The sequence below is a fragment of the Saimiri boliviensis genome, chromosome 8, assembly GCF_048565385.1.
Source record: "Saimiri boliviensis isolate mSaiBol1 chromosome 8, mSaiBol1.pri, whole genome shotgun sequence".
NCBI lineage: Eukaryota > Metazoa > Chordata > Mammalia > Primates > Cebidae > Saimiri > Saimiri boliviensis.
Genome location: NC_133456.1, coordinates 95,657,036 through 95,684,659, shown reverse-complemented (window position 1 = coordinate 95,684,659; position 27,624 = coordinate 95,657,036). Strand labels below are relative to the sequence as shown.

Sequence of the window (27,624 nt, the reverse complement as noted above, 5' to 3'; positions counted from 1 at the left end):
CAGCCTGTTGGACTTTTTAAAAAGGTACTTACCTGATATTTTTCTTACCTCTGTTCAAAGTAACTTTTGAAAGTCCAAAATCTGTCAGTTTAATATGACCCTCATTAGAAATAAGCATATTGTCCGGTTTCAAGTCCCTGCACACACAAAAGGCAAATAGTAGATAACGAAAGGCAATTAGTAGATAACCAAAAAAGGGTTAGTTTTAATGTCAGAATTTCCAGAAAAGAAGAGTTACAGAGGAGACAAACCCTATTTATTTCCTCCAAAATAAATATACTCAATGGTGGCTTTGAAAGGCGCAGAAAACATCTCTCGAAAGCGAAACATCTTTTGTACTATTTATCTGAATCTACAGAAAAGATAAATTAATACTAGATTATCTTTGATATCATTCATTAGATATTCCATTAAAATAAAGAAACCTTATTAGATAAAATCAACCTCAAGCCAATTCAAATTTACATTTACCTTCTTTTTTTCTTGAGATGGAGTTTCACTCTTGTCACACAGGCTGGAGTGCAATGGTGAGATCTCAGCTCACTGCAACCTCTGCCTCCCAGGTTCAAGTGATTCTGCTGTCTCAGCCTCCCAAGCACCTGGGATTACAGGCAACCACCACCACACCCGGCTAATTTTTGTATTTTTAGTAGAGACAAGGTTTCACTATATTGGCCAGGCCAGTCTCGAACTCCTGACCTCAGGTGATCCACCCCGCTCAGCCTCCCAAAGTGCTGGGATTATAGGCGTGAGCCACCCCACCTGGCCTAAGTCTACCTTCTTAAAGGAAGGTAAGATTGAGATTTAATAAGTCATTTAACCTGACTTTTTTTGCATAGAGAAAAACATTGTAAATCAGGTGGACTACAAAATAAAGCATTTTTGTGTAATGCAGAGGAGCAGAAAGGATCCAATACTGTTCACAGAAAATGACATACTTAGTGGGGCGTGGTGACTCATGTCTGTAATGGGAGCACTTTGGGAGGCTGAAGTGGGAGGATCCCTTGGGCCCAGCAGTTAAAAGACTAGTCTGGGAAAAATGCTAAAACCTTGTCTCTACAAAACAACAACAACAACAACAAAAACCAAGAGTGGTGGCACATGCCTCCATTCCCAAATACTTGGGAGGCCAAGGCAGGGGATTGCTTGAGCCCTGGAGGTTGAGGCTGTAATGAGCCAAGATGGAGCCACTGCACTCCACAGCCTGGGTGACAAAGTGAGACCTTGTCTCAACAAAAAAAATAAATAAATACATGCTATACTGATGTTCAAGGCAATATATTAAAAAAAAAAACCACACACACACAGGGAGATGAAAGAAGAGTTAATTTCTAAACTAACACAAGTTACTAGCAAACTTTAGAGAACCTGGAAATAAGTGCAAGTGGTTACCGTAAGTATTTGAGATCAAATATGTAATTTGATTAGTTGAGTTTTTCAGTAAGAATTTGGAGAAAAGTGAGTCTTTACCTGTGGATGATTCCATGTCTATGAAGGTAGTCTAGAGCCAGTGCTACTTCAGAAATATATTTCACGGCCATCTCTTCATCAAAATAACCATATATATGTAGGAGAGACTTGACATCTCCCCCAATGAGATATTCCATTACCTATCAAAAAAGAGTTTAACATTGTGAAATAAAAACAATCTGATTACTTTAAAAAGCTAGTATTTGGGCATTACAGTTACAATATTTGGCATGGCTCTGTAACAAAACTACGTTTTCTTGCTGTTACTCATAATACATTAATACTGGGTTTATTCATGTTGCCATACAGTTTTTAATTAAAAATTAAACAGTTTAGGCTAGGCACAGTGGCTCATGCCTATAATCTCAGCACTTTGGGAGGCCAAGATGGTCAGATCACTTGAGGCCAGGAGTTCAAGATTAGCCTGGCCAACATAGCAAAACCCCATCTCTACTAAAAATACAAAAAATTAGCTGGGTCTGGTGGCACGTGCCTGTAATCTCAGCTACTTGGGAGGCTGAGGCGTGAGAATCGCTTGAACCCAGGAGGTGGAGATTGAAGTGAGCCAAGATTGAGCCACTGTAGTCCAGCCTGGGCAACAGAGGGAGACTCTATCTCAAATTAAAAAAACAAAAAAGTAAACTGCTCAGTGTGAACAAAAATTCAAACTCGTAATAAAGTTGCAAGAATAGTAGAATGATTTCCTACATACTCTTTATCTAGATTCACCCATAATTACAATATTTGCTATCTTCCTCTCCACATATATGCATATAAAATAACTTTAATATTTACATATTAGTGTTTATTTATTTTGAGACAGGGTCTTGCTCTGTCACTTAGACTGGAGTACAGTCATGTGACCACAGCTCACTGCAACCTCAAACTCGTGGCTTCAAGTGATCCTCCTGCCTCTGCCTCCCAAAGCACTGACATAGGCCTGAGACACCTTGCCCAGTCTATGTTAGTATTTACAAACTATAAATTATTAACAACCAACCTAAGTATATTTTATATGCATGCATTTTTATTTAGACTAAAGCCATTTATATTTTGAAAATGGCAATAATAGCAAACCTGGTATTAATGTGTAATTTTTATTTTACTTTTTTCTTTTTCTTCCTTTTTTGATACTAGAGAAGGAATGGAATAATGTGTAATTTTAAAATTTTTGCTGAATAATCTGGGAATAGAGTTGGAAAGGTCATCACCTGTTACCACTAAATTCATCATGTATTTCCTAATGAGATATTCTTACATAATTATAGTACAATAAAATTAAGTGAATTTAACACCAATATAATGCTATTACCTAATATAGAGTCCATATTCAAATTTATCTGACCATCTTGAAATCATCCTCCTCATCCCCCGTTCCTAAGCCAGGGTCATGCATGGCATTTGGTTGTTGTGTCTCTTTAGTCTCCTTTAATCTGGAGCCGTTTTTTAGCTTTTTTGATGGATAGATGGAGAGTTTTTGATAATGCAGACTTGTTTTCTTATTTTTGAAATGAAGTCTCACTCTCTTGCCAAGGCTGGAATACAGTGGTGTGATCTCAGCTCATTGTAACCTCCACCTTCCGGGTTCAAGCAATTCTCCTGCCTCGGCCTCCCAAGTAGCTGGGATTACAGGTGCCCGGCACCACGCCTGGCTAATTTTTATATATATTTTTAAAGGAGGCAGCAAAGAATCATAATTTTTGTATTTTTAGTAGAGAGAGGGTTTCACAATCTTGGCTAGGCTGGTCTTGAACTCCTGACCTTGTGATCCACTGACCTTGGCCTCCCAAAGTGCTTGGATTACAGGTGTGAGCCACCACACCCGGCCGATGCAGACATTTTTGAAGAGCACAGGTTTATGCACAGAAGTCCTTCAATTTGGGGTTGTTGATTATTTCCTTGTGATTTGATTCAGGTTATCAATTTTTGGCAAAAAATATCACCTAAGTGATGTTGAGTACTTCACAGTGACTCCCACCAGATGAGACACTGAGTCAGTGTGTCCCATTACTGGTCATGTTAACTTTGATCACTTGGTTAATGTGGTGACTCAGATTTCTCTATTTAAGTTGTACCTTTTTCCCTTTTGTGATGAAAAATAATCTGTAGAAAGATACTATGAGACTATGTATGCAAAACATTCCCCCCAGAAACTCTCAACCAGTGATTTTAGCAGCAGATGACTACCATGCTTGCCTGAATCCATTATTGCTATGTTGATTGCAAGACTCTATTACTCCTTCTATGTGTACCATCATTATTCTCAAAACTATTCTACAGTTTTAAGCTTGAAAAATACAGCCTGCTGACAACTTAGTGAGAGAATTTCTTTTTCAGGGTCAGTAGCTTCCCTGGTACATAGAGGTTAGTCAATAGTTGTAGATGGGTTCCATCATCTACATTATTTATTGCACACAAAATCTGTTACTTTCCCCAACAGTGATTATCAATCATTTTTATCTTTGCCAATATAAGGAAAAGAAATGGGCTGGGTGCAGTAGCTCACAACTGTATTACCAGCACTTTGGGAGGGCAAGGTGGGTGGATCACTTGAGGTCAGGAGTTCAAGACCAGCCTGACCAACATGGCAAAGCCCCATCTCTACTAAAAAAATACAAAAATTATTTTTTTGCAGTTCTTTTGTTCTTGAAATGTACTGTTATGATTCTGCTTTTTGAAGTCACCACTGGGCATGGTGGCACAGGCCTGTAATCCCAGCTACTCGGGAGGCTGAGGCATGGGAATCGCTTGAGCCTGGGAGGCGGAGATTGCAGTAAGCCGAGATCATGCCACTGCACTCCAGCCTGGGCGACAGGGAAACTGTCTCAAACAACAACAAAAAGGTCTTGTTTAAATGTTCATTAACTATTAGGAAGATTAGGCATCACTACACATTGTGTTTTTCCTTTTATATTTCATCTCTAAACTGTTTTTCCAACCTTTGCCCATTTTTCTACTAGGGTAAACAAACTCTTTTTTATTGATTTGTATAATCTGTTTATGCAATAGTAAAATTAGCCTCTTATCTGTCTTTTGGACAACAAATATTTTCTTTGAACTTTTCATTTGACTCTGTAAAGGGTATCTTGTGTTATTTAAAATTTTTAGTTTATTTTATCATTTTATTTATTTATTTGAGACGGAGTCTCACTCTGTCCCCTGGGCCTTGTCTCAAAAAAAAAAAAAAAAAAAAACATATTGGTTTTCTTCTGGCACTCTTAGGAATTTCTTTTTTAAAGTAGAAATCTCTGATATAAAAGGGAAACATATGAACCTAGCTGTATATCAAGTTTTGAACTACATAGAGAATGATTTCAAGTGACATCAAAAAATTGAATCACGACAGTGTATTTCAAGGACAAAAAGAACTGCAAATAAATCAGAAATCTTAAATCCAGCAGTTTTAGTTTTAGTAAACAATATTGGTATTGTCACTTTTGAAAATATTGGACATATATATATATATTCTTTTGATTTTTCCCCAATCTTTTAAAAACGTAAAACCTATTTTTAGCTTACAGAAAGACAGTGAGTCAGATTCGGCCTATGAGGCCTAGTTTGCCAACCACCAGCTTTGTATCTGGTATTCACCTTCTTACTTTCAGTATATATATATATTTGACTCACTCACATGGTGAATCATCCTGCAACACAGATTCCCATCTCATGCTTCCTCAGAATCTAGGATCTCCTGATGAGGCTCCCTTTAACTTTGTTTTGTTGGTGAATTCCAATATATATTTGTATCCTCATTCCAAAATCTTTCCCCATAGAATCATCAGGTCTCATCGCCCACAGAAGAGGTCATGACAACCAGATAGTATTGCAATTCCCACTAAAGTATTCACTGTAGTGTTGTTTAGGACCAAAAAAAAAGTAAAACAAACAAACAAACCAAATCCCATTAAAGGATGATATTTAACAAATTTCATCAATAAGACATTCATTAAAGAAATTATGGAATTCTTAACTAAATCAATAGAATTCTATGCAATCATTAAAAAGGATGAGGTAAAAAAAAAAAAAAAGGATGAGGTAGGTCACCAATAAGTGGAAAAAATAAAAAACAGTGGTCCCACCTTATCCACAGCTTCACCTTCCATAGTTTCAGTTACAAGAGGTCCAAAAATAGGGGAATAGAGTACAATATTTTGAGGGAGGGCACATTCATGTAAGTTTTATTACTTTTATTTTATTTATTTATTTAATTATTTTTATTTTTTGAGACGGAGTTTTGCTCTTGTTGCCCAGTCTGAAGTGCAATGAGACAATTTTGGCTCAGTGCAACTTCTGCCTCCTGGGTTCAAGCGATTCTGCCACCTTAGTTTCCTGAGTAGCTGGGATTACAGGTGCCTGCCACGACACCCAGCTAATTTTTATATATTTAGTAGAGACAGGTTTTCACCATGTTGGATCAGGCTGGTCTCGAACTCCTGACCTCCGGTGATCTGCCAGCCTTGGCCTCCCAAAGTGTTGGGATTACAGTGCGGCAGTTCCCCCTTCTCTGCAGGGGATGTATCCCAATACTCCCAGTGGATGCCTGAAATCTCAGACAGTACCAAATTCTATATAGCCTATGTTTTTTCCTATATTTCATACCTAGGATAAACTTTATTTACTTTTTTGAGACAGATTCTCGCTCCGTCACCCAGGCTGGAGTGTAGTGGCACAATCTTGGCTCACTGCAACCTCCGCCTCCTGGGTTCAAGCAATTCTCCTGCCTCAGCCTCCCGAGAAGGTGGGATTACAGGTGCCAGCCACCCAGTAAGAGATTAACAACAATAACTAATGATAAAATAGAACAATTATAACAACATACTGTTCACAATTTGATGGGTAGAGGATTTGTTCTTACCATAGAGCTTAGCAACCTCAGCAATAATTTTCTTTCTATATTAAGAACTTTCACATCTTTACTTAAAGGAAGCCCTTTTTGGCTTCTCTTTGGAATATCTGAATCATCAGCATTACTACTCTTGTACTTTGGGGCCATAATGAAGTAAAATAAAGATTATACAAGCACTGTAATACCTTGACAGTTCATCTAATAGCTGAGATCTGATAAATAAGTGACTGACAGGAGCATGTACAGGGTGGATACATTGGACAAAGGGATGACTCATCTCCCAGGCAAGACAAGGCAGGATGAAGCAAGATGGGTGCAATTTAAAATCTATGAATTGTTTGTTCCTAGAATTTTCCATTTAATATTTGCAGACTGTGGGTGACAGAAGGTAAGAAACCACAGATAAAAAGAGACTACTGTATATTGTTACAATTACTCTATTTTTGGTTATTGCTGTTGATCTCTTAATGGGCCTAATTTGTATATTAAGCTTTACCATAGGTATGTGTATATAGAAAAAAACATATAAAAGATTTGGTATTATCCATGTTAAGGTACTTACTGGGGGAATCCCCCAAGGATAAGGGGGGACTACTGTAGTATTTACAGTATTATCATATTACACCATACACTTAAATAACTGGTTTGCAAAAAACTTTCACTTTTCCTAAATTAGTCCAAAAAAAAAAAAAAAGGTGCTTACAACTGTCCTACAAAACTTTTTAATTTCAAAAGTTTTCTGGCTTTCCCATTAAATCTTTATACCACATTTAACATCAGTTCACATATACTCAAAAAACGAAAGACGGCTGGGTGCAGTGGTTCATGCCTGTATTCACAGCACTCTGGGAGGCCGAGGCGGGCAGATTACGAGGTCAGGAGATCCAGACCATTCTGGCTAACACAATGAAACCTCATCTCTACTGAAAATACAAAAAATTAGCTGGGCGTGGTGGCATGCACCTGTAGTCCCAGTTACTCAGGAGGCTGAGGCAGGAGAATTGCTTGAACTCGGGAGGTGAAGGTTGCGATGAGCTGAGATTACACCTCTGCACTCCAGGCTGGACGACAAAGCACGACAGAGCAAGACTTTGTCTCAAAAAAAGAGAAAGAAAGAAAGATTGGAAATATATTAAACCATCAGGCACAAGAAGAGTATTAGATATCATTTTTATAGCATATCGTGAATTTTTATGTCTATAGCTTGACGTTGGATATGATATTCTTCCATAGTAGAGTTCTGTTTAGTCTCGAGTTTTTGGTACAGCAAAAAGTTGAAGTGTGGCACAATTATGTTTACACCAAGCTTTATAAAGTATTTCTCTTTTATGTCTTTTACTTAACAAATATCTTTAGCATTATGTATCTGAACACTATTCTACTTTATGCTTTTATGTTTTATACTAACCTACTGAAATTTCATAACATCCTTTGAGGTAGGTGCTATTATTATCTCCATTTCACAGATGAGGAAACTGAGGTGCAATGGGTAATTTTATGCATCAATCTGGCTAGGTCATGGTACTCTGATATTAAATATTTGGTCAAATACCAGTTGAAATGTCCCCATGAAAGTATCCTTTAGATAAGATTAATATTTAAATCAGTAGATTTTGAGTAAAGGAAATTATCCTTCATAATAATGTAGGTAGCCCTCAATAAATCAGCTTAAGGCCTTTAATAACAACAAAAAAGGGGAGCTGGACATGGTAGTTCACACTTGTAATCGCAGCCCTTTGAGAGACAGAGGGAGGAGGATTGCTTGAGGCCAGGAGTTCAAACCAGCTTAGAAAACATAGCAAAACCCAATCTCCACAAAAATTTTTTTTTTTTTTTGAGACGGAGTTTCACTCTTGTTATCCAGGCTGGAGTGCAATGGCGCGATCTCGGCTCACGGCAACCTCCGTCTCCTGGGTTCAAGCAATTCTCCTGCCTCAGCCTCCCGAGTAGCTGGGACTACAGGTGTGCACCACCATGCTCAGCGACGGGGTTTCACCATGTTGACCAGGATGGTCTCGATCTCTTGACCTCGTGATCCACCCACCTCAGTCTCCCAAAGTGCTGGGATTACAGGCTTCAGCCACTGAGCCCAGCAAAAAAAATTTTTTTAAGTTAGCTGGGTGTGGTGGTATATGCACGTTGTCCCAAGTACTTAGGACAGGAGGATCACTTGAGCCCAGATCGTGGAGGCTGCAGTGAGCCATGAAACAACTGCACTCCAGCCTGGGTGGCAATTTAATTTTAACTTTTTCTTAAAATTAAAAAATGAATAAACAAAAGAAAAAAGACTGAGGTCTCAGAAGAAAATGGAATTCTGTCTCCAGACTAGATCTACAACATCAACCCTTCCCTGTGTCTCCATTCTGCCAATCTACCTTGCAGATTTCAGATTTGCCACCCTCACAATCATGGAATTGAGTCCTTAAAATTTTCTCTCTCTCTTATTTATTTGAGACAAAGTCTTACTCTGTGGCCCACACTGGGGTACAGTTATGTGCAATGGTGACTCTATTAGCTAGCTGCACACCGCCATGCCCGGCTAATTTTTAATTTTAATTTTTTTGTAGAGATGGAGTCTCACTATGCTCCCCAAGTTGGTCTCCAATCTTGGCCTCAAGTGATCCTCCTGTCTCAGCCTCTCAAAGTGCTTGAATTACAGGTGTGAGCCCCAGCCCATCTCTCTAAGTATATACACATACACATACACATACACACACACAATATGCATATGTTCTATTGGTTCTTTTTCTGTGGAGAAGTCTAACTAATATAACAGATAATTTGCCAGGATAGTGAGTACAGCCAGAATTCAAATGCAAGTTCTCTGAACCCAGACATGGTTCTCTTAAACTACTGGGTTCACTGACTGCTGAATGGTTAAATAAACAATGTAAAAATTATTTACTCACCAAGTAGACATTGTTTGCAGACTGCAGTGAATAATACAAATGGACAATGAATGGGCTTTTGCTTAGTGCCAGTGCATCTCTCTCAGCTTGTACCTGATGAGTCATATTTTTGTTGATCAGGTCTGCTTTTTTAACAACCTGTAATAGATAAAATAAAATAAATGTGAAATGATGTTATTTTCTTTTGAGACAGAGTTTCATTGTGTCACCCAGGCTGAGTACAGCCTTGATTCCCCAGGCTCAAGTGATCCTCCCGCCTCAGACTCCCAAGTAGCTGGGACTACTGGCGCACACCAGTACATCTGGCTAATTTTTAAATTTTTTTGTAGAGACAAGGTCTCACCATGTTGCCCAGGCTGGCCTAAAATGAGCTTCAAGCAATACTCCTGTCTTGGCCTCCCAAAGTGCTGGGATCACAGATGTGAGCCACAGTTCCCTACCTCTATTTTTTAGTTACAGAATGATCTCAGGTTTCAAAATTGCCATCATGAAAATGCTAACATAGAGAGCACATATAGATGTCATGCAGACCTTACACTGCTATCAGGAAACCGTGTACAAAAAAAGTAGTTAAGATTTAAAAAAAAATCTTCAAGATGGAATTTCTTACCTTGGCATTAAATGGCAGAAGTATCACAGTCTCTTTTGAGAAGGAAAAAAAATTAAACAAATGCTCCCTGACTATTCTGCATATTAATAGAAAAAAATTTCTGTTCCACTGTTCTGATAACAAAGTCAAAAGACAGTTACATTCATCATAAGCCCACAGATAACTAGGAACCTGGGCATGGAGTAACTACTTAATTATTTTTTTTGTTAACTTCTGATTCTTTGATAGACGGGAATAGAATCAGAAATAAAAATAATGTTGGAAATTTGCCTAGGCAAAAAAACTTAAGCTACAATGATTAGAACTACTGAAACCTAACACCAATAACAAAATAGAAATAAAACTAATAATAAATAAAAATAATGTTGGAATACTAAACTGAGTAGTCAGTAACACTGACATCAATTCTCAGGACTGCTATAAGAAAAAAAGGCATATTTCTTTTTATATATATATATATATATATATATATATATATATATATATATATTTTTTTTTTTTTTTTTTTTTTTTTTTTTTGAGACGGAGTTTCGCTCTTGTTACCCAGGCTGGAGTGCAATGGCGCGATCTCGGCTCACCACAACCTCCGCCTCCTGGGCTCAGGCAATTCTCCTGCCTCAGCCTCCTAAATAGCTGGGATTACAGGCATGCACCACCATGCCCAGCTAGTTTTTTGTATTTTTAGTAGAGACGGGGTTTCACCATGTTGACCAGGATAGTCTCGATCTCTTGACCTCGTGATCCACCCGCCTAGGCCTCCAAAGTGCTTGGATTACAGGCCCGAGCCACCACGCCCATCCAGGCATATTTCTTTCAATGATTTATTAGAGCACTTAATAAAATCATTACTACATGGTAAATTCCTGCCTTAACTCCTTTCAAGCCAAGGGAAATTGAAAAAGCAAGCCAGTAACATGATTTTTCCTATCATTCTACTGGCTATTAGGACACGTTTGTGTTCTTCCCCATTGTTCTCCAGTTTCTAGACACAAAGAGGGTGGGTGCTAAGCAAATACTGATAGAACCAATGGATGGCTGTTTTCATTTCAACAACTGATCATGATTAAGTACTGTAGAAGGAAAAGCAAAACACTCGGGAACACATAAAATAACCAATTCAATGAGATGGGTCTGGCAGATCAGGAAAGGTTTGAAGGGGAGCTAAGATGAATCTTTTTTTTTTTTTTTTTGAGACGGAGTTTCGCTCTTGTTACCCAGGTTGGAGTGCAATGGCGCAATCTCGGCTCACCGCAACCTCCGCCTTCTGGGTTCAGGCAATTCTCCTACCTCAGCCTCCTGAGTAGCTGGGATTACAGGCACGCACCACCGTGCCCAGCTAACTTTTTGTATTTTTAGTAGAGACGGGGTTTCACCATGTTGACCAGGATGGTCTCGATCTCTTGACCTCGTGATCCACCCGCCTCAGCCTCCCAAAGTGCTGGGATTACAGGCTTGAGCCACCGCGCCCGGCTAAGATGAATCTTAATACATGAATAAAACAGGTGGAGGCTAGGCATGTTGGCTCATGCTTGCAATCCCAGCACTTTGGGAGGCCAAGGTGGGCAGATCACGAGGTCAGGAGTTCGAGACCAGCCTGACAAACATGGCCAAACCCTGTTTGTACTACAAATACAAACATTAGCCAGGTGTTGTGGTATGAGCCTATAATCTCATCTACTTGGGAGGCTGAGGCAAGAGAATATCTTGAATCTGGGAGGTGGAGACTGCAGTGAGCTGAGATGTGCCACTGCACTCCAGCCTCAGTGACAGAGCAAGACTCCATCTCAAAAAAAAAAAAAAAAAAAAAAAGGCGAAGGGCGGAAAAGGGTGGAAGAAAACACTTAAGAAGGAACCAGCATAAACATAAGCACAGAAGCAAGAAAATGCACAGCATTGAGGGATTAGCCAATTGTCTCCTGCGGCTAAAAGACAGGGTATGAGGATGATAAAGTGGAAATACGGAGCCAGAACTATGGACATGGCTGCTTTTCTAAGGAGTTTGAACTTGAGTTTACATATAAGTTTACGTGTAAAGAATGAATGAAAAAACGAAGATAATTATTCTAGTTAGGAGGCTCTTCCAACAGACTACATATGGAAATAAAGCATGATGAACCTCAGAAACATCATGTCAAATGAAAAAAACCAGATGCAGAAGGTCACTTATTGTATGATTCCATTTATATGAAATGTCTGGAAATGGGAAACCTATAAAGACAGAAAGTAGATTAGCGGTTATCTGGGGCTGGGAGTGTTAATGGTGTAGACACTAAACGAGCAGAAGAGGTCTTCCAGCAATGGAAATATTCTAAAATTGGACTATGGTGATGGTTATACAACTATTTAATTTACTAAAGCCACTGAATTGTACCTTTTTTTTTTTTTTTTTTTTTTTTTAGATAGAGCATCGCCCTGTCTCCCAGGCTAGAGAGTGCAGTGGCATGATCTCGACTCACTGCAAACTCCACCTCCTGAATGGCTGAGAATACAGGTGCACTCCACTATCCAGCTAATTTTTATATTTTTAGTAGAGATGGGGTTTCGCCATGTTGGCCAAGCTGGTCTTGAACTCCTGACCTCAGGTGATCAGTCTACTTTGGCCTCCCAAAGTGCAGGATTACAGGCTACACGTGTGAGCCACCGTGCCTGGCCTTTTTAAAATGTAATTTAATTTAACTTAATTTTTTTGAGACAGAGTCCTGCTCTGTCACCCAGGCTGGAGTACATTGGTGCAATCTCAGCTCACTGCAACCTCTGCCTCCCGGGTTCAAGTGATTCTCTTGCCTCAACCTCCTGAATAGCTGGGATTACAGGGAGGGACCACCACTCCTGGCTAATTTTTGTATTTTTAGTAGAGATGGGATTTCCCCATGTTGGCCTGGCTGGTCTCGAACTCCTGACCTCAGGTGATCCACCTGCCTCGGCCTCCCAAAGTGCTGGGATTACAGGGGTTAGCCACTGTATCCGGACTGTACCTTTACAAGTAATCAAATAGGGGGAAAAGTGAAAGCCTGTATTTGGACAGGGACTTGGGAATGGAAATGGGTAAAAAGAATGACTAAAGGAGATGAAAGTTGACAGGAATACTGAGAGAGATACAGAAATGAAATAAAGTTAAAATGATTCAGGTTTCTAGTCTGAAGGTCAGGGATGACAGTGGTGCCATTTAATGGAGAGAGAGAATACAGGAGGTTCAGAGTTTAGGCAGTTAGGTGGAGAGAATGGTTAAGGTTAGGCAAGTATAATTTGGAGGTGTGTGCTAGATATTCACTTGGCAATGTTCAATAGGAAGGTGAAATCCCACTGACAGGTTGCTGGTTTCCCATTTCCTTTACCGCCTTCACTCAGTGCAGCAATGTGAGTTATGTGAAACCACAGGAATGGATGAGTACCAAGAATGAACAGAACAGCTTGATACATGTTGAATGTTTTTAGAATGATACATACTGCTGCATGGACAAAGGATTGGCTTAGGACATATTTCAACCTACTCTACATAAAAGTGCATTCTAGATTTCACAATAGAAGATTTGAAGAGAAAACAATGGGCTCACTTAATGAGATCTTTTGGTTATACAACAGGTTGTAAATTAATCTACATCAAACTGCAAAGCTAGAATATAACCTGGAAGTGACAGTTACAAATTTAAAGAATATTCCAAACTCAATCCTGGCAAAGGCCAAACGAGTAAAAAGAATCCAGAAGACACATCAAACAAATAGGTAATACTAACACAAAAATTTCATAATGCCAAGTGTGGTGGCTCATGCCTGTAATCCCAGCACTTTGGGAGGCCAAGACTGGAGAATCATTTGAGGTCAGGAGTCTGAGACCAGTCTGGCCAACATGGCGAAACCTCCATCTCTACTAAAAACACAAAAAATTAGTCAGATGTGGTGGGGCATGCCTGTAATCCCAGCTACTCAGGAGGCTGAGGCAGGAGAATCGCTTGAACCCTGGAGGCGGAGGTTGCAGTGAGCTGAGATTTCGCCACTGCATTCCAGCCTGGGCGACAAGAGCAAAACTCTGCCTGAAAAAAATAAATAAATAAAAAATAAGAACAGGGCCAGGCGCAGTGGCTCAAGCCTGTAATCCCAGCACTCTGAGAGGCTGAGGTGGACGGAGCCTGGCCAACAGGACGAAAAGAACATGGTGAAACCACATCTCTACTAAAAAAAATACAAAAATCAAGGGGTGTGGTGGAGCGTGCCTGTAATACCAGCTACTTGGGAGGCTGAGACAGGAGAATCGCTTGAACCCAGGCGGCAGAGGTTCCAGGAAGCCGAGATGGTGCCACTGCACTCTAGCCTGGGCGACAGAGCAACACTCCGTCTTAAAAAAAAAACTATTAAAGACTTAACAGAAAACAGAGCATCTTCCTCCTGGTTAAGAGTTAAAAAGGCGGCCGGGCGCGGTGGCTCAAGCCTGTAATCCCAGCACTTTGGGAGGCCGAGGCGGGTGGATCACAAGGTCAAAAGATCGAGACCATCCTGGTCAACATGGTGAAACCCCGTCTCTACTAAAAATACAAAAAAAATTAGCTGGGCATGGTGGCGCATGCCTGTAATCCCAGCTACTCAGGAGGCTGAGGCAGGAGAATTGCCTGAACCCAGGAGGCGGAGGTTGCGGTGAGCCGAGATCGCGCCATTGCACTCCAGCCTGGGTAACAAGAGCGAAACTCCGTCTCAAAAAAAAAAAAAAAAAAAAAAAGAGTTAAAAAGGCATCAGTGCCTACAAACTAATCACTCTTCTATGGTAGAAAAATTTCGGCAATTCTGCACGTGAAAGCAAAAAAACAAGGTAAACAAAACCACGAATTACTAAATCCTTTTGGATTTAGAAACCTGACTCAAGTCTGGGTGAGACTACGCATCAGGGCTTTGGCTTCAAGTTCATGTTGAACTAAGGCCGATGTAATCACCTCGGTCAAGTCCCTTTGCCTTTGGCCTCAGTTTCCTCATTTGCTAACGCTGAGCAGGGAGAAGGGGGTCAAACTTTGCTGTTCTCACTGGGCATCCGAGATATGGAGGGAAGGGCGGAGCAGAGGCGAGACACCCGACCCGACCGCTGATGTCGTCCCCAAAAGAGGTCGTCTTCCAGGGCTCTGCAGGCTTCAGCAAGTCGGGCTACCCAGACTCCCCGATCCAGCAGCCCCGGGGCCTGCCCACGACGAGAGAGCAGGAAGGAGGGCCGAAGGGCCTGACTCCTTCCTTTGCTCCTCCTTGACTTCCTACCTTTACTGCATACAATTTGCCGCCTTTCTGCCCCAGATACACTTTCCCGAAGGCGCCCCGGCTAATGGGCTTCACTATTTTGAATTCCTCAATGGAGGGCGGTCTTGGCACCGGGATCCTATTCACGCCCTCCTCGGTAGCCGCGCCTCCTCCAGCATCCTTCTCGCTCCCTGCGGCGGGCTCCATCGCTGGACAGCTTACCGCGAACCCGCAGCCGCCGCTTCTCTGCCAGCAGCCACTCCCGCCAACTGGGTTCAAAGTGAGGCTCCGCCCACGCCGCGCGGCCGTGACGTCACCGCGCCGCTGCGTCCCGCCCTAGTCACCTCCACTCAGCAGACGGACGGGGCAGAGCTTGGACGCCGGGAAAGGCCCGACTCCGCAGCAGTAGCTTCTTCGTGGGCGGTGACCGCGGCCCCACTGACATCATTCATCATCAGGGAGGAGGCACAAACAGTTCTGAACCGACCAGAAACGACACGGCTGGGACTGGACTCTAAATCGCAGGATTTGAAGAGATTTCTCCCGGCCTCCTAGCGAGGCGGGTGGGAAGCGGTCCTTCTCCCAGACACGACCTCGCACCCGCTAAAGGCGTAGAAACCAGTTCGGACTCTTTAGTATAGCGACGGCCAGGGATGAGGTCTGGGAGCTACTGAAAGCACCGAATGTGGAGAAACTGGATGGGCAGGAAGCGGGTGGCCGCTCCCGTCATCCGACGTTTTCCCAGGATGTAATTTCCTTGACTGAAACAGATGAGAACCAACAGGGAGAATTTTCGATTTAGCGTGAGGGAAAGAGCACTAAATTGTAGCAAAAGACCTTATTGCTCAAGACCTAGTCAGTAGATTTCATATGGAAACTATAGAAAATCTGAAGGAAATTAGCCGGGCGTGGTGGCGGGCGCCTGTAGTCCCAGCTACTTGGGAGGTCGAGGCAGAATTGCTTGAACCCGGGAGGCGGAGGTTGCAGTGAGCAGAGATCGCGCCACTGCACTCCAGCCTGGCGACAAAGCGACACTCTTAAAAAAAACACACACACACAAAAACAGCTGAAGGCCTTTAGAGACTTGCAAATATGTTTACAAGTAATGTTCCCTGTAAATACCAACTACATCCGGGCTGCCAAGAACGCGTAGGCACTCGGCGGGGAGGGCGCCCACTTGCCCCGGAAGTACTGTTGCGTTAGCGCCTCGTCTTCCGGGGCGGATTGTCTGTCGTTGCAGTAGCTGTAGGAAGGGGAGGCCATTTTCCGTTCCTGGGAGGAGTGAGGGGCAACGAGGGGGAGAAAAAGGAAAAAAGAAGGGCTCAGCGCCTCCCCGCCAGGCCAGGAACAGAGGGGCAGTTTCGGCAGGCGGGTGAGGTCGCTGAGGGCCCGCAGGAGATGTTTTCCTTGTCGAGCACGGTTCAACCCCAGGTGAGTCCGGTTTTCAGTCCTTTTTTTTTTTTTTTCCTTCCGACCTGTCCGCGGCTGTTTGTATATTGCGTTTGTGGGAGAGATTTCTCTAAAGAGACTCTAGAGCGGAAACGATTAACTCATCGCTAGAACCATGATTGTAGAGTGGATCAGCAGACAACGCTGAGAGTGGGCCCGAGACTTCAGGGCTGAGGATGAAGCTGTTGGCGGCAGAGGCGGGATGTGAGCGTCAGGGAGAGAGAGACCCTGGCTTATCGAACTGATTGAGTGGAATTTTTGCTAGAGAATCCGTCCGGCTTTGTTCAGTGTCCGGCGTTCGGGGATGCGGACTGGGGAAATGTCTCCACCGCAGGTGTAAAGGGAGCGGCTAATGTTCCCTTTTCTTCTGACTTTCCACCGGCTTTAGTGTTCACGACCCTGATCCCTGTTTTCTTTCCTTTTAAATGGAATTTAAATTTAACCCAAACATGGAGTAATAATTTGAATGGCAAGTCATGCATTTTTTTGCTCTTTTTGCAGAAATAACTAATGTATGTACTTCCGAGCCTCATCCTTATTGTTTTGTAAAACAAAAGGTAGTGAAGAGAAAAATGATTTCAAGGGTTTTCATTACAGCTTTTGTGGGTAATCACTTGTGACAATGTTTTATTCTTGCTTCATTCCAGTCTCTTTTTTTGATAGTGACATTGTGATAGATTTTTTTTCTAATTTTTTTTTTTTAAACGGGGTTTCATTCACTGTGTTGGTCAGGCTGGTCTTGAACTCCCAACCTCAGGTGATCCGCCCACCTCGGCCTCCAAAGTGCTTGGATTACAGGAGTGAGCCACATGCCCGGCCTGTGATAGATTTTTTTTTTTTTTTTTTTTTTTTTTTGAGAGTTCTTACAGTTTTGCAAAGAAGTAGTTTTTACTTTGAGATTTCTTTTAAAATTATTTTTAAGAAAATAAACGCTCTTGGTTTAGACTAATATGATTGTGTTTCTTTGTGTAACTTTTACTCCCCCTCGTTTTAAGAATTTTTAATTTTTTTGGTGCTACTACTGGCTAACAAATTGAAGCAGTTGCTTGTTTATTGGGCATCAGTTATGTACCAGGTGAGCAAAGCAAATGTAGAATCTTCTCTTAATATTGATAGGAAGTAAATATGAGTAGGCCTTAGCCAGGCGAAGAGTGAACAGATATCGCAGGCATAAGACTAGTGTGGCTGTTTAGACGAAAGAGATTAGAGAAAAGACTTGAGGCAGATCATACAGGGAGTTAAGGATATGTTATGGCTGGTTTCATTTTCAGTGGTGGTGGGAACCATTGAAAGCTTTAAAACACTAGATTTTCGTTTTTAAAAGACTCTGGCTTTTTGCTGTATGGAGAATAGGAGAGGGCAAGAATGGAAGTGTTATCAGTTGAAGATACCCCCCTATTAAGGCAGTTGCAATGGTTATGGAAAGAAGAGAATGAGATACAGTATATTTTGAAGAAAGTGGAATTGCATGAGGGATCAGATATGAGAGATGATGGATAGAAGTGTTTCTGGGTTTGAGCAGATGGATGCACTGGAGGTGTTATTTACCAAGATGACAATGTCTGGAGGAGTCCTAGCTTGTTTGATAAAGAAGTCTGACATGGCCTATTGAATATCATGTTAAAGTTTTTGAAACTAAACTCTTTTCTTTAGTTCACATTAAGTGGCCTGATTTTAGGACAATTTCCCATCAACTGGATAGAGAGTTAGTAGTATGTGATGTTGGTAGAGATGATAAAGGATATTTTTTTTTTTTTTTTTTTGAGACAGAGTTTTGCTCTTGTTACCCAGGCTGGAGTGCAATGGCGCGATCTCGGCTCATCGCAACCTCCGCCTCCTGGGTTCAGGCAATTCTCCTGCCTCAGCCTCAGGCAATTCTCCTGCCCCTGCCTCTAAACCAAGAGTAGCTGGGATTACAGGCACGTGCCACCATGCCCAGCTAATTTTTTGTATTTTTAGTAGAGACGGGGTTTCACTATGTTGACCGGGATGGTCTCGATCTCTTGACCTCGTGATCCACCCGCCTCGGCCTCCCAAAGTGCTGGGATTACAGGCTTGAGCCACCGCGCCCGGCTGATAAAGGATTTTTAAGCAGTCTTAACAGGGTTCAGATATGGTGGGAACTCAGGCATTTCTTGCTTTGAAAGATGGTCAACACATTTGGAATTCCTGGTTGATCAATTGGTTGAATATACTTGAAATTAAATGGTAAAAGGAAGACACAGAAAATGAAGTTTTTCTTTTTTTGAGGTAGAGTCTTGCTCTGTCACCCAGGCTGGAGTGCAGTGGTGTGATCTCGGCCCACTGCAACCTTCACCTCCTGGGTTCTAGCAATTCTCCTGCCTCAGCCTCTGGCGTAGCAGGATTACAGGCATGTGCCAGCATGCCCAGCTAATATTTGTATTTTTAGTAGAGACAGGGTTTCACCACCTTGGCCGGGCTGGTCTAGAATTCTTGACCTCGGGTGATCCGCCCGCCTAAACCTCCCAAAGTCCTGGGATTACAGGCATGAGCCACCTCTCTGACCCAACAAACATTTTTGTTGAGAAGAGCTCAATCCTAAATCCTTTTGTGAATGAAAAGAGATAAAACTAATTCAAATAAACCTTTTCAAATAAATAGTCAGAAAATCTGTATCTTGAAATGATTAGATTATTTTTAAAGTTTCAAAGGAAGTTACTGTTTATTTATTTATTTACTGCCCCCAGGCTGTGAGTAAGGAACTTACTATTTCTTTCTGACTTTAAAAATGATACATTGCTTCACTTGAGTAGCCTTAAAACAAATCCATGTTTTTTGCTAAAAATGCTGAAAATATAAATCATCCATAATAATCTCATTATTCAGGGATGTATATCTTAGAGTAAATTCTTTCACACTTTCTTTTTTTCTGTAGACAAGCACTGGTATGCATACTTAGGGTAGTTTTACAGTCTGCTTTATTCATTAATATGTCACAAATTTGTATCCATGTCTATCCATGGGATGAGAAGTCTGAAATTTTGAGTCAGATTCTAAATCTTTCTTGTTTTTATTTTCTTGTCTTCATCTATTAAATGATCTGTGCCCCACAACAATGGCATTAGTCCATTGATGATGGCAGAGCTCTCCTGAATTAAATGCCTCTTAAAGGTCCCACCTTCTAACAGGATTACAGTGGCAACTAAATTTGCCATTCTCCTCAATTCAAACTTGAGTTTTGGAGGAGATAAACATTGGAATTTTTACCAAAAGTGGGCCCAATCCAGACCACAAGAGAGAGTTCTTGGATCTTGAACAAGAATTCAAGAGAGTTTATAAAGTGAAAGCAAGTTTATTAAGAAAGTAAAGGAGTAAAGAATGGCTATTCCATAGGCAGAGCAGCTGCTTGGGCTGCTCCACAAAGGATACTTACAGTTATTTCTTGATTGTATGCTAAACAGTGTGTGATTATTCATAAGTTTTCAGGAAAAGCAAGGAGGCCAGTTGGACTGGAGCAGAGAGAAGGAAGGGGGAGCATAGCAGATAAATTCAGAGAGGTAATGAGGAGACAAACCATGGAAGGCTTTATAGGTCACATTGTTAGGACTTTCTTTGGCATTTACTCTTACTGGAGAACTGAAACCATTGGAGGGGCTTGAGCAGAGGAGTGATGTGAACTGACTTTGCTTTTAATACGATCACTTTTATTCTCCTTTGGGAATACACTGCAGCTGGATAAGAGCAGAGCAGGGAGAGTATTTAGGAAACTATTGCAAAAAATCAGATATCGATGATGGTGAATTAGCATATCAAGGTGGCATTGGGGAAGTTGAGAAGTATAACATTCTGGATATATACTTATTTTTTTTTTTTTGAGATGGAGTTTTCGCTCCTGGAGTGCAAGGGCGCAGTCTTGGCTCAACACAACCTCCGCCTCCCAAGTTCAAGTGATTCTCCTGCCTCAGCCTCCCAAGTAGCTGGCATTACAGGTGCCCGCCACCAAGCCTGGCTAATCGTATTTTTAGTGGAGACGGGGTTATACCGTGTTGGGCAGGCTGGTCTTGAACTCCTGACCTCAAGTGATCCACCCTCCTCGGCTTCCCAAAGTGCTGGGATTACAGGTGTGAGCCACTGCGCCTGACCAGTGGTATTTTTTATTTTGCTGCTCCTCTAATGCTGGATGTTTTCATCTTTTTATTATTTTTAAAATGTTTCGATGAGAATTGTTCTCTATGCATGTGCAAGCACTTGTCAGATTATTTCCTTAGAATAAATTGGATTGCTGGAAACAAGAAATATATGTATTTTTGATACTTCTGATTTGTATGTCCAGAATAATATCCTAAAAGAGTATACCAATTTCTTCTCACGAGCAGTAAATCTGAGTACTTACATTTTTTAGTATAAGGGTTGATATATAGTGTGTGTTTAACACTTAACAAATCCTGACAAGAAAAAGAAGATTGTTCTGTTTATTTAAAAAAAAAAAAAAACTACTTAATTTTTAACTTGTATCTTTTTCTAGGTTACAATTCCTCTGAGTCATCTCATCAATGCCTTCCATTCACCAAAAAACACTTCTGTTTCTGTCAGTGGAGTGTCAGTTTCTCAAAACCAGCATAGAGATGTGGTTACTGAGCATGAGGCTCCCAGCAGTGAGGTAAGTCTTTATCCTGGTTGTGTGAGAAAGCTTTTTTGATATACCGTTGACCCTTGAACAAATGAGGGATTAAGGATATTGATCCTCCCTGAGAAACCTAACTACTAATACCCTACTATTGACTGGGAAGCCTTGCTGATAAAAAGTCCATTATCATACATTTTGTATATTTTATGTATTATGTACTGTATTCTTGTTTTTCAGCATCATGAAGACAATATGTACTGTATTCTTACAATAAAGTAAGATAGAGAAAAGAAAATTTTTTTGGTTTTTGAGAGGGAGTCTTGCTCTGTCACCCAGGCTGGAGTGCAGTGGTTCCATCTTCGCTCACTGCAACCTCCACCTCCCAGGTTCAAGCGATTCTCCTGCCTCAACCTCCCAAGTAGCTGGGATTACAGGCACCATGCCCAGCCAATTTTTGCATTTTTAGTAGAGACGGGGTTTCACCATGTTGGCTAGGGTGGTCTTGATCTCTTGACCTCGCAATCCGCCTACCTTGGCCTCCCAAAGTGCTGGGATTACAAGTGTGAGCCACCACACCCGGCCAAAAGAAAGGGTTATTAAGAAAATCATAAGGAAGAGAAAATATATTTACCATTTGTTAAGTAGAAGTGGACCATCATAGAGATCTTCATTATCTTCAAGTTGAGTGGGCCAAAAAGGAAGAGGAGGGGTCAGTCTTGCTGTCCCTGGTGGCAGAGTCGAAAGAAAGTGCATGTATCGATCTGTGCAGTTCTAGTCTGTGTTGTTCAAGGGCCAACTGTACTATTAGTTGTGTTGGATGAAGTATCTTTCTTTAGGCACTTGTAGCAGTGATATCTGCCTTCAGCTTAATCTTCTTTGTAATCCAAGATATTTCTGGCTTTTGTTATACATATTTAAAAAATATTTAGGCTTTTTAAAAAAATTTTCATTTGGCATCATACTTGGTATTAGCACCTCCTAGATTGTGCGAAACCATCAGATATTCTCTTGTGTTCTTTAGCAGTAGCAGTGAACCCACCGGTAACTCACCATAATTACCTCCCAAGTTTCAAGGAAGATAAAATAGTAAGAAGTTGTCGTCTACCGCCTTATAAGAGCTTTCAGTATAATTGAACAATCAAAATATAGGTACTGGAAAGTGAAATATATAAGCTGGGACACTGTACTTTCAGTATTCGTATAATTATAAAATCAGTGTTTCCTATCATATTGAAAATTGTGAACCTAGGAACTGTATTTACAAAGCTCATTAGTAAGATAGTTGCTTACAAGCTCAGGATACATTTTTCATGGAAAAGATGCTATAATCTGTCATTAAGTTTCCAAAGCCTCTTCAACTCATAAATAGGTTATATTCTTAGTTCTGACATCAGGAGCTAATGGCAAAGGATGGTAGAGGAGGAGTTGAAAAGAGCTTGCTTTTGAGGGGGTTGTAGGGTCAGTCTTGGGATAAAAGTTTAATTAGATGAGAAGTTTGTCTTTGTCATCTTATGCTTCCTTTTGTACTATTTGCCTAGCTCTTACTGCCTTTTTCTGTACACAGTCCATTGTCTTTCTACTCTACTACTGATACTGTTCTTCAAAATTACAGGCTAAGAGAGCCTTGCAACTGAAAATATTATCAGTATCGAAATTGGTACATGCAGCAAAATTACGTTCATTTTACAAATTTTGGAAAGTATTAGTATAGGTAGAAGAAACAGAATTCATCTGTGATATTTTCAGAGATAAGGCTGTTAACATTTTATATTTATATTTCATATATCTTTTTCTCCTAAACTTTTTACGTTTTATAACAGTTGGATACTACTGCACATGTGGATTTAGAGACTGCTTTGCTCATTTAGTAGTCTTATGAATTTGTTATGCCATACATTTTCTATGTGTGTATTCACACTGCATTCTATTAAAATTTGGCTACTACGTTTACCATTTTTCAGACTTGTTTAGCTGAAGTTAGTGCTGATTTCCTTAGTGTTAAACATAGGCCTTTTATATTAAAAAAAAACACACAAAACCCTGTATCTCTCAAACCCTGTATTTCTCCACTTATCATTTGCATTTGACCTTACTTTGCAAATACTCCCTTAAATTGACTGATACTACTTTGATGATGGATTTTGTTTGTTTGTTTGTTTGTTGTGAGATAAGAGTCTCACTCTGTCGCCCAGGTTAGAATGCAGTGGCGGGATCTCAGCTCACTGCAACCTCTGCTTCCTGAGTTCAAACAATTCTCGTGCCTCAGCCTCCGGAGTAGTTGGAATTACAGGCATGCCCCACCACACCTGGCTTATTGTCGAAGGCATGGTCTTGGCTCACTGAATGGTATAGAAGTTGCTGTGATGTCATGCCAGTGGAAATTGCTGGAAATCTGGGAAGTCTGCCCTGTAAGATACCGGGGAAAGCTGTTCCTGGGGATGTGTCCTATCAGAGAAGCTGTGATACGAGTGGTGCCAGGGGAAGCTGCTGGGTCCTGCTGGCCATTGTGCACTCCAGGAGCCAGGGTTTGGTGAAACTGTGCAATTGACAGGAACCAGGTACTCTAGAAACCATGGGTGTTATAGACACCCATGATAATCTTGGAATTATCATTTTAGGTCAGGAGTCCAAGACCAGCCTGGCCAACATGGTGAAACCTCCATCTCTACTAAAAATACAAAAAAATTAGCCAGGTGTGGTGGGTTTGTCTTTAATTCCAGCTACTCAGAAGGTTGAGGCATGAGAATTGTTTGAACCCAGGAGGCAGTGAGCTGAGATCATGCCAATGCATTCTATGCTGAATGAGCATACCAGAACCAGGAATCAAAACCTCCTTCCTACAACTGTATCTTCAGTGACTTACTGACAAAGATTAACACTTTTTCAGTTGGCAAAGGAAAAATAGTCAAAGGGTACAGATCCATGGTCACGGAGCCAGAAAAAAGGATGAAGAAGGGCTAGGACACAATCAACTGAAAACTGACACATTTGTCCAGAACCCTTCCCTCTCTCAATCCCTCTACCCTGCAAGTTTCTTCAGATGCCTATTTTCTATGATTTGCTTTGTCTGTCCTTCTTAGTCACGCTTAGTTCAGGTTCTTGCCATCTTTCACTTGTTCTATCAGCCTTCTCTCTCATCCAGTCTAGCTTCTTTGTTTATCATTTTTAAAATTTTTGTAGAGACAGGGTCTTGCTTTCTTGACCAGGCTGATCTTGATGATCTGGCCTGAAGCAGTCCTTTTACCTCAGCCTCCCATAGTGTTGGGATTATAGGCGTGAGCTAGCATGCTAGTCCAGTCTATTTTCCTTAGTCCTCTATTTTCTTCTGTAAGACAAAACTAATCAGATTTAGAGAATTAAATTCAAACACAGTTCTTCACAGTTTGCCCATACCTATCTCTTTAGTTTTTTCTTTCCCTAAACTTTTTGAGATATTCCAGACCCTCGGATGGCTTTTTGTTTGACCCTTTCCCTAAGTCGTCTTCATCTATCATTTTTAATAGCTTAAAAGTAGTTCTAAGTATTTTATTCGTCATGGCTTTAACTGTCTTTTACTGTGTGCCCATCATGATGTATGCTAGGATATGTAGATGAGTAAGGCATGATCTCTGCCTTTAATCCTTACTATGTGAAATAAGGTGTATTTTTAAATAGTCACTTTAGTATTGAGAAAATGAATTCTAGGAATACAAGTTAAAGCTAGTAAAAAACGTGTGCCATATTTCCAGACATCTTTCCAGATTTACATAATCCATGTCCATGCCTCTATTTGAAACATTTTTATTTTTAGAGCCAGGGTCTCTCCTCTGTAGCCCAGGCTGAAGTGTAGTGGCACTGTCATAGCTCACAGCAACCTCCAACCCCTGGGCTCAAACATTTTTCCTGAGTAGCTCATACAGTGGGCGCATACCACCATGCCCAGTGAATTTTCCAATTTTTCGTGGAGATGATGTTTTACCATGTTCCCTAGGCTGGTCTCAAACTCCTGGCCTCAAACAATCCTCCCACCTTAGCTGTTTTGGGTTTGAGTAACATGTAATTGTTACTTGCCTTTAAGTACCTCACTTTCAGCTCATATGGACAAGAGAATAACTAATCCCTATCCTGTTGTTTAAAGGTGGGTATGTGTTCACACATTTTTGTGATTTTTAGACTTTCTTTGCCTGATTTTCACACAGGTTTGACTTTAATTTTCTTCCTCATTAGAAGATATGGGTAACTTTAGAACCTCTGAGTTCAAGGAAGGATCTCAGCAGTGAGGCCAGAGGAATGAGATGTCCCATGGAAACCAAGCATACTATTTCCTTGTCAAGTGGGCTTTTGTCTATGGCCGCTTAGGGACTTGGAGGATGCTTAAAAGCTCCATGGACTGGTGAAGATTATAATTTGAATGGAATTTCACCAATTCAAGAACCTTACTATTATCCTCTAATCAGTTCTACACTGTTGGGGAAAATCCCCCTGACCTTATATAACATACTTTGTAACCCTGCAGGCAGTTACTCTTACACTCTTGTCATTGTAGATGCTTGACTGTTGGTTAATAGACTAGCTCTTGATCAGAGTACCCTTGTATGGAGAAGGAAAAAATATCCATTTCACTTGATTCTATGAACCATAATGCTTAGCTCAGTAGTGGTTTGGGTCTGGTTAGAAAAAAATTTTTTTCTCATTCATACTGAAATGTCATCTCTTTATTTAAGGATACTATTGGGAATATAATTTTTTAACCTGTGTCAAACCTCATTTGACTGACCTCAGTAAAACGAACTGTAAAAATATTTGCATCAATTTATTTTTAAATATTAAAGGAAATATATTTGTTAGACTTTTAAAATCCAATTGTTCTAACTGATAATATGGAGTCCTTAGGTTAAATATCTTGATAATGTTAATGCATACTTGATTAACCCAATCTTTTACAGCCTTCACTTAACTTAAAGGACCTTGGATTATCTGAACTAAAAATTGGACAGATTGATCAGCTAGTAGAAAATCTACTTCCTGGATTTTGTAAAAGCAAAAACATTTCTTCCCACTGGCATACATCCCATGTCTCTGCACAATCCTTCTTTGAAAATAAATACGGTATGTTAATGTATTTTTTGTTCTAATATTTTAGCACTGTTAATAATTATAGACACTATTTATTAACATTTACTGTGGGCTGGGTTCCTTCATGAATTTTTTTTTTTTTTTTGAGACAGAGTTTCGCTCTTGTTAACCCAGGCTGGAGTGTGCAATGGCACGATCTCGGCTCACCGCAACCTCCGCCTCCTGGGTTCAGGCAATTCTCCTGCCTCGGCCTCCTGAGTAGCTGGGATTACAGGCACGTGCCACCGTGCCCAGCTAATTTTTTGTATTTTTAGTAGAGACGGGGTTTCACCATGTTGACCAGGATGGTCTCGATCTCTTGACCTCGTGATCCACCCGCCTCGGCCTCCCAAAGTGCTGGGATTACAAGCTTGAGCCACCGCGCCCGGCCCCTTCATGAATTTTTTGAGTGTCTTTTTTTTTTGCAGTTTTTCATATTGGTGTAGTATTAGATTTACAGGCAAGTTGCAAAGGCAGTACAGAATTTTGCTTCCCTTCTTTTTGACATCTTATATAACCATGGGACATTTGTCAAAACTAGGAAATTAACATTGGTACAGTTTGTGGTTTTTTTTTTTTTTTTCCCCGAGACGGAGTCTCACTCTGTTGCCCATTCTGGAATGCAGTGGCACTACTTTGGCTCACTGCAACCTCTGCCTTCCAGGTTCAAGCAATTCTCCTGTCTCAGCCTCCTGAGTAGTCACCACGCCTGGCTAATTTTTATATTTCTAGTAGAGATAGGGTTTCACCATGTTGGTCAGGCTGGTCTCAAACTCCTGACCTTGTGCCTCAACCTCCCAAAGTGCTGGGATTACAGGGGTGAGCCACCATGCCCTTCCTGGAACAATATTTTTAACTAAACTACAGACTTTGAATTTCAACAGACTTTGTGTTTACCAAATCACTGTTTTTCTGCAAGTGTTCTTTTCCTTTTCCAGGATCCCCTTCAGCATACCACATTGCATTTAGAAGAATGGGGTGGGGGTGGTGTTTGTTTTAATTTTAGGTGACACACATTTATTTAATTCCAGAAACACACTTAATCTCTGAGAATACATTGATAAAAAGAAGTCATTATCCATTTTGTGGAATGTCTACATATTTTTTTATTTGAATCTTGTAACAGTATGGTATTCTAATAAGTGGGTTCATACTCGTCTGTTGAAAAGGGGTATGAACTTTATGAGTTTTTCTTTGGATGGCACTTAAGGCCATAAAAGTCCAGGAACAAAATAGCAGGTTTGAATAGTTTACAATGAAGGTTTGATTTGAAGCTGTACTTTGTATAAACTTAAAATTATTAACTAATTCTTTACTCTTTCTTTGCCTTTATTTCAATGTAAGGACATAAAAAACTGTTAAGTGTGAGGAAAAATGAAATGGTTTTGAGTTTGAGGGCTTAGACTAAAAATTTGCCTCTGTCTAATTTGCCTTATTCTAAAAT

At 40.8% G+C, this 27,624-nt stretch overlaps 2 protein-coding genes across 5 annotated transcripts in view; one reads left to right on the top strand and one right to left on the bottom strand.

Annotated features, from left to right (window-relative positions):
• Window positions 1-15,336, bottom strand: part of MASTL (microtubule associated serine/threonine kinase like) — a 42,142-nt gene extending 26,806 nt beyond the window's left edge. For 3 of the 4 annotated variants that reach the window (XM_074404899.1, XM_039478503.2, XM_074404900.1), the window contains exons 1-4: window positions 15,071-15,335; window positions 9,226-9,363; window positions 1,471-1,610; window positions 49-137 (exon numbers count right to left, since the gene is read on the bottom strand). In XM_074404899.1, the coding sequence (XP_074261000.1) occupies window positions 49-137; window positions 1,471-1,610; window positions 9,226-9,363; window positions 15,071-15,256 (553 nt within the window). In that variant the 5' untranslated portion in view covers window positions 15,257-15,335. Of the gene's footprint in view, window positions 1-48; window positions 138-1,470; window positions 1,611-9,225; window positions 9,364-15,070 lie in introns of all 4 variants that reach the window. The other variant, XM_039478502.2, reaches the window with a different exon arrangement.
• Window positions 15,337-16,269: 933 nt separating this feature from the next.
• The window catches only part of YME1L1 (YME1 like 1 ATPase), a 45,937-nt gene continuing 34,582 nt past the window's right edge, over window positions 16,270-27,624 (top strand). The window contains exons 1-3 of the mRNA XM_003930685.3: window positions 16,270-16,480; window positions 20,985-21,119; window positions 26,012-26,174. Of these exons, the coding sequence (XP_003930734.1) occupies window positions 16,448-16,480; window positions 20,985-21,119; window positions 26,012-26,174 (331 nt within the window). The 5' untranslated portion in view covers window positions 16,270-16,447. The remainder of the gene's footprint in view (window positions 16,481-20,984; window positions 21,120-26,011; window positions 26,175-27,624) is intronic.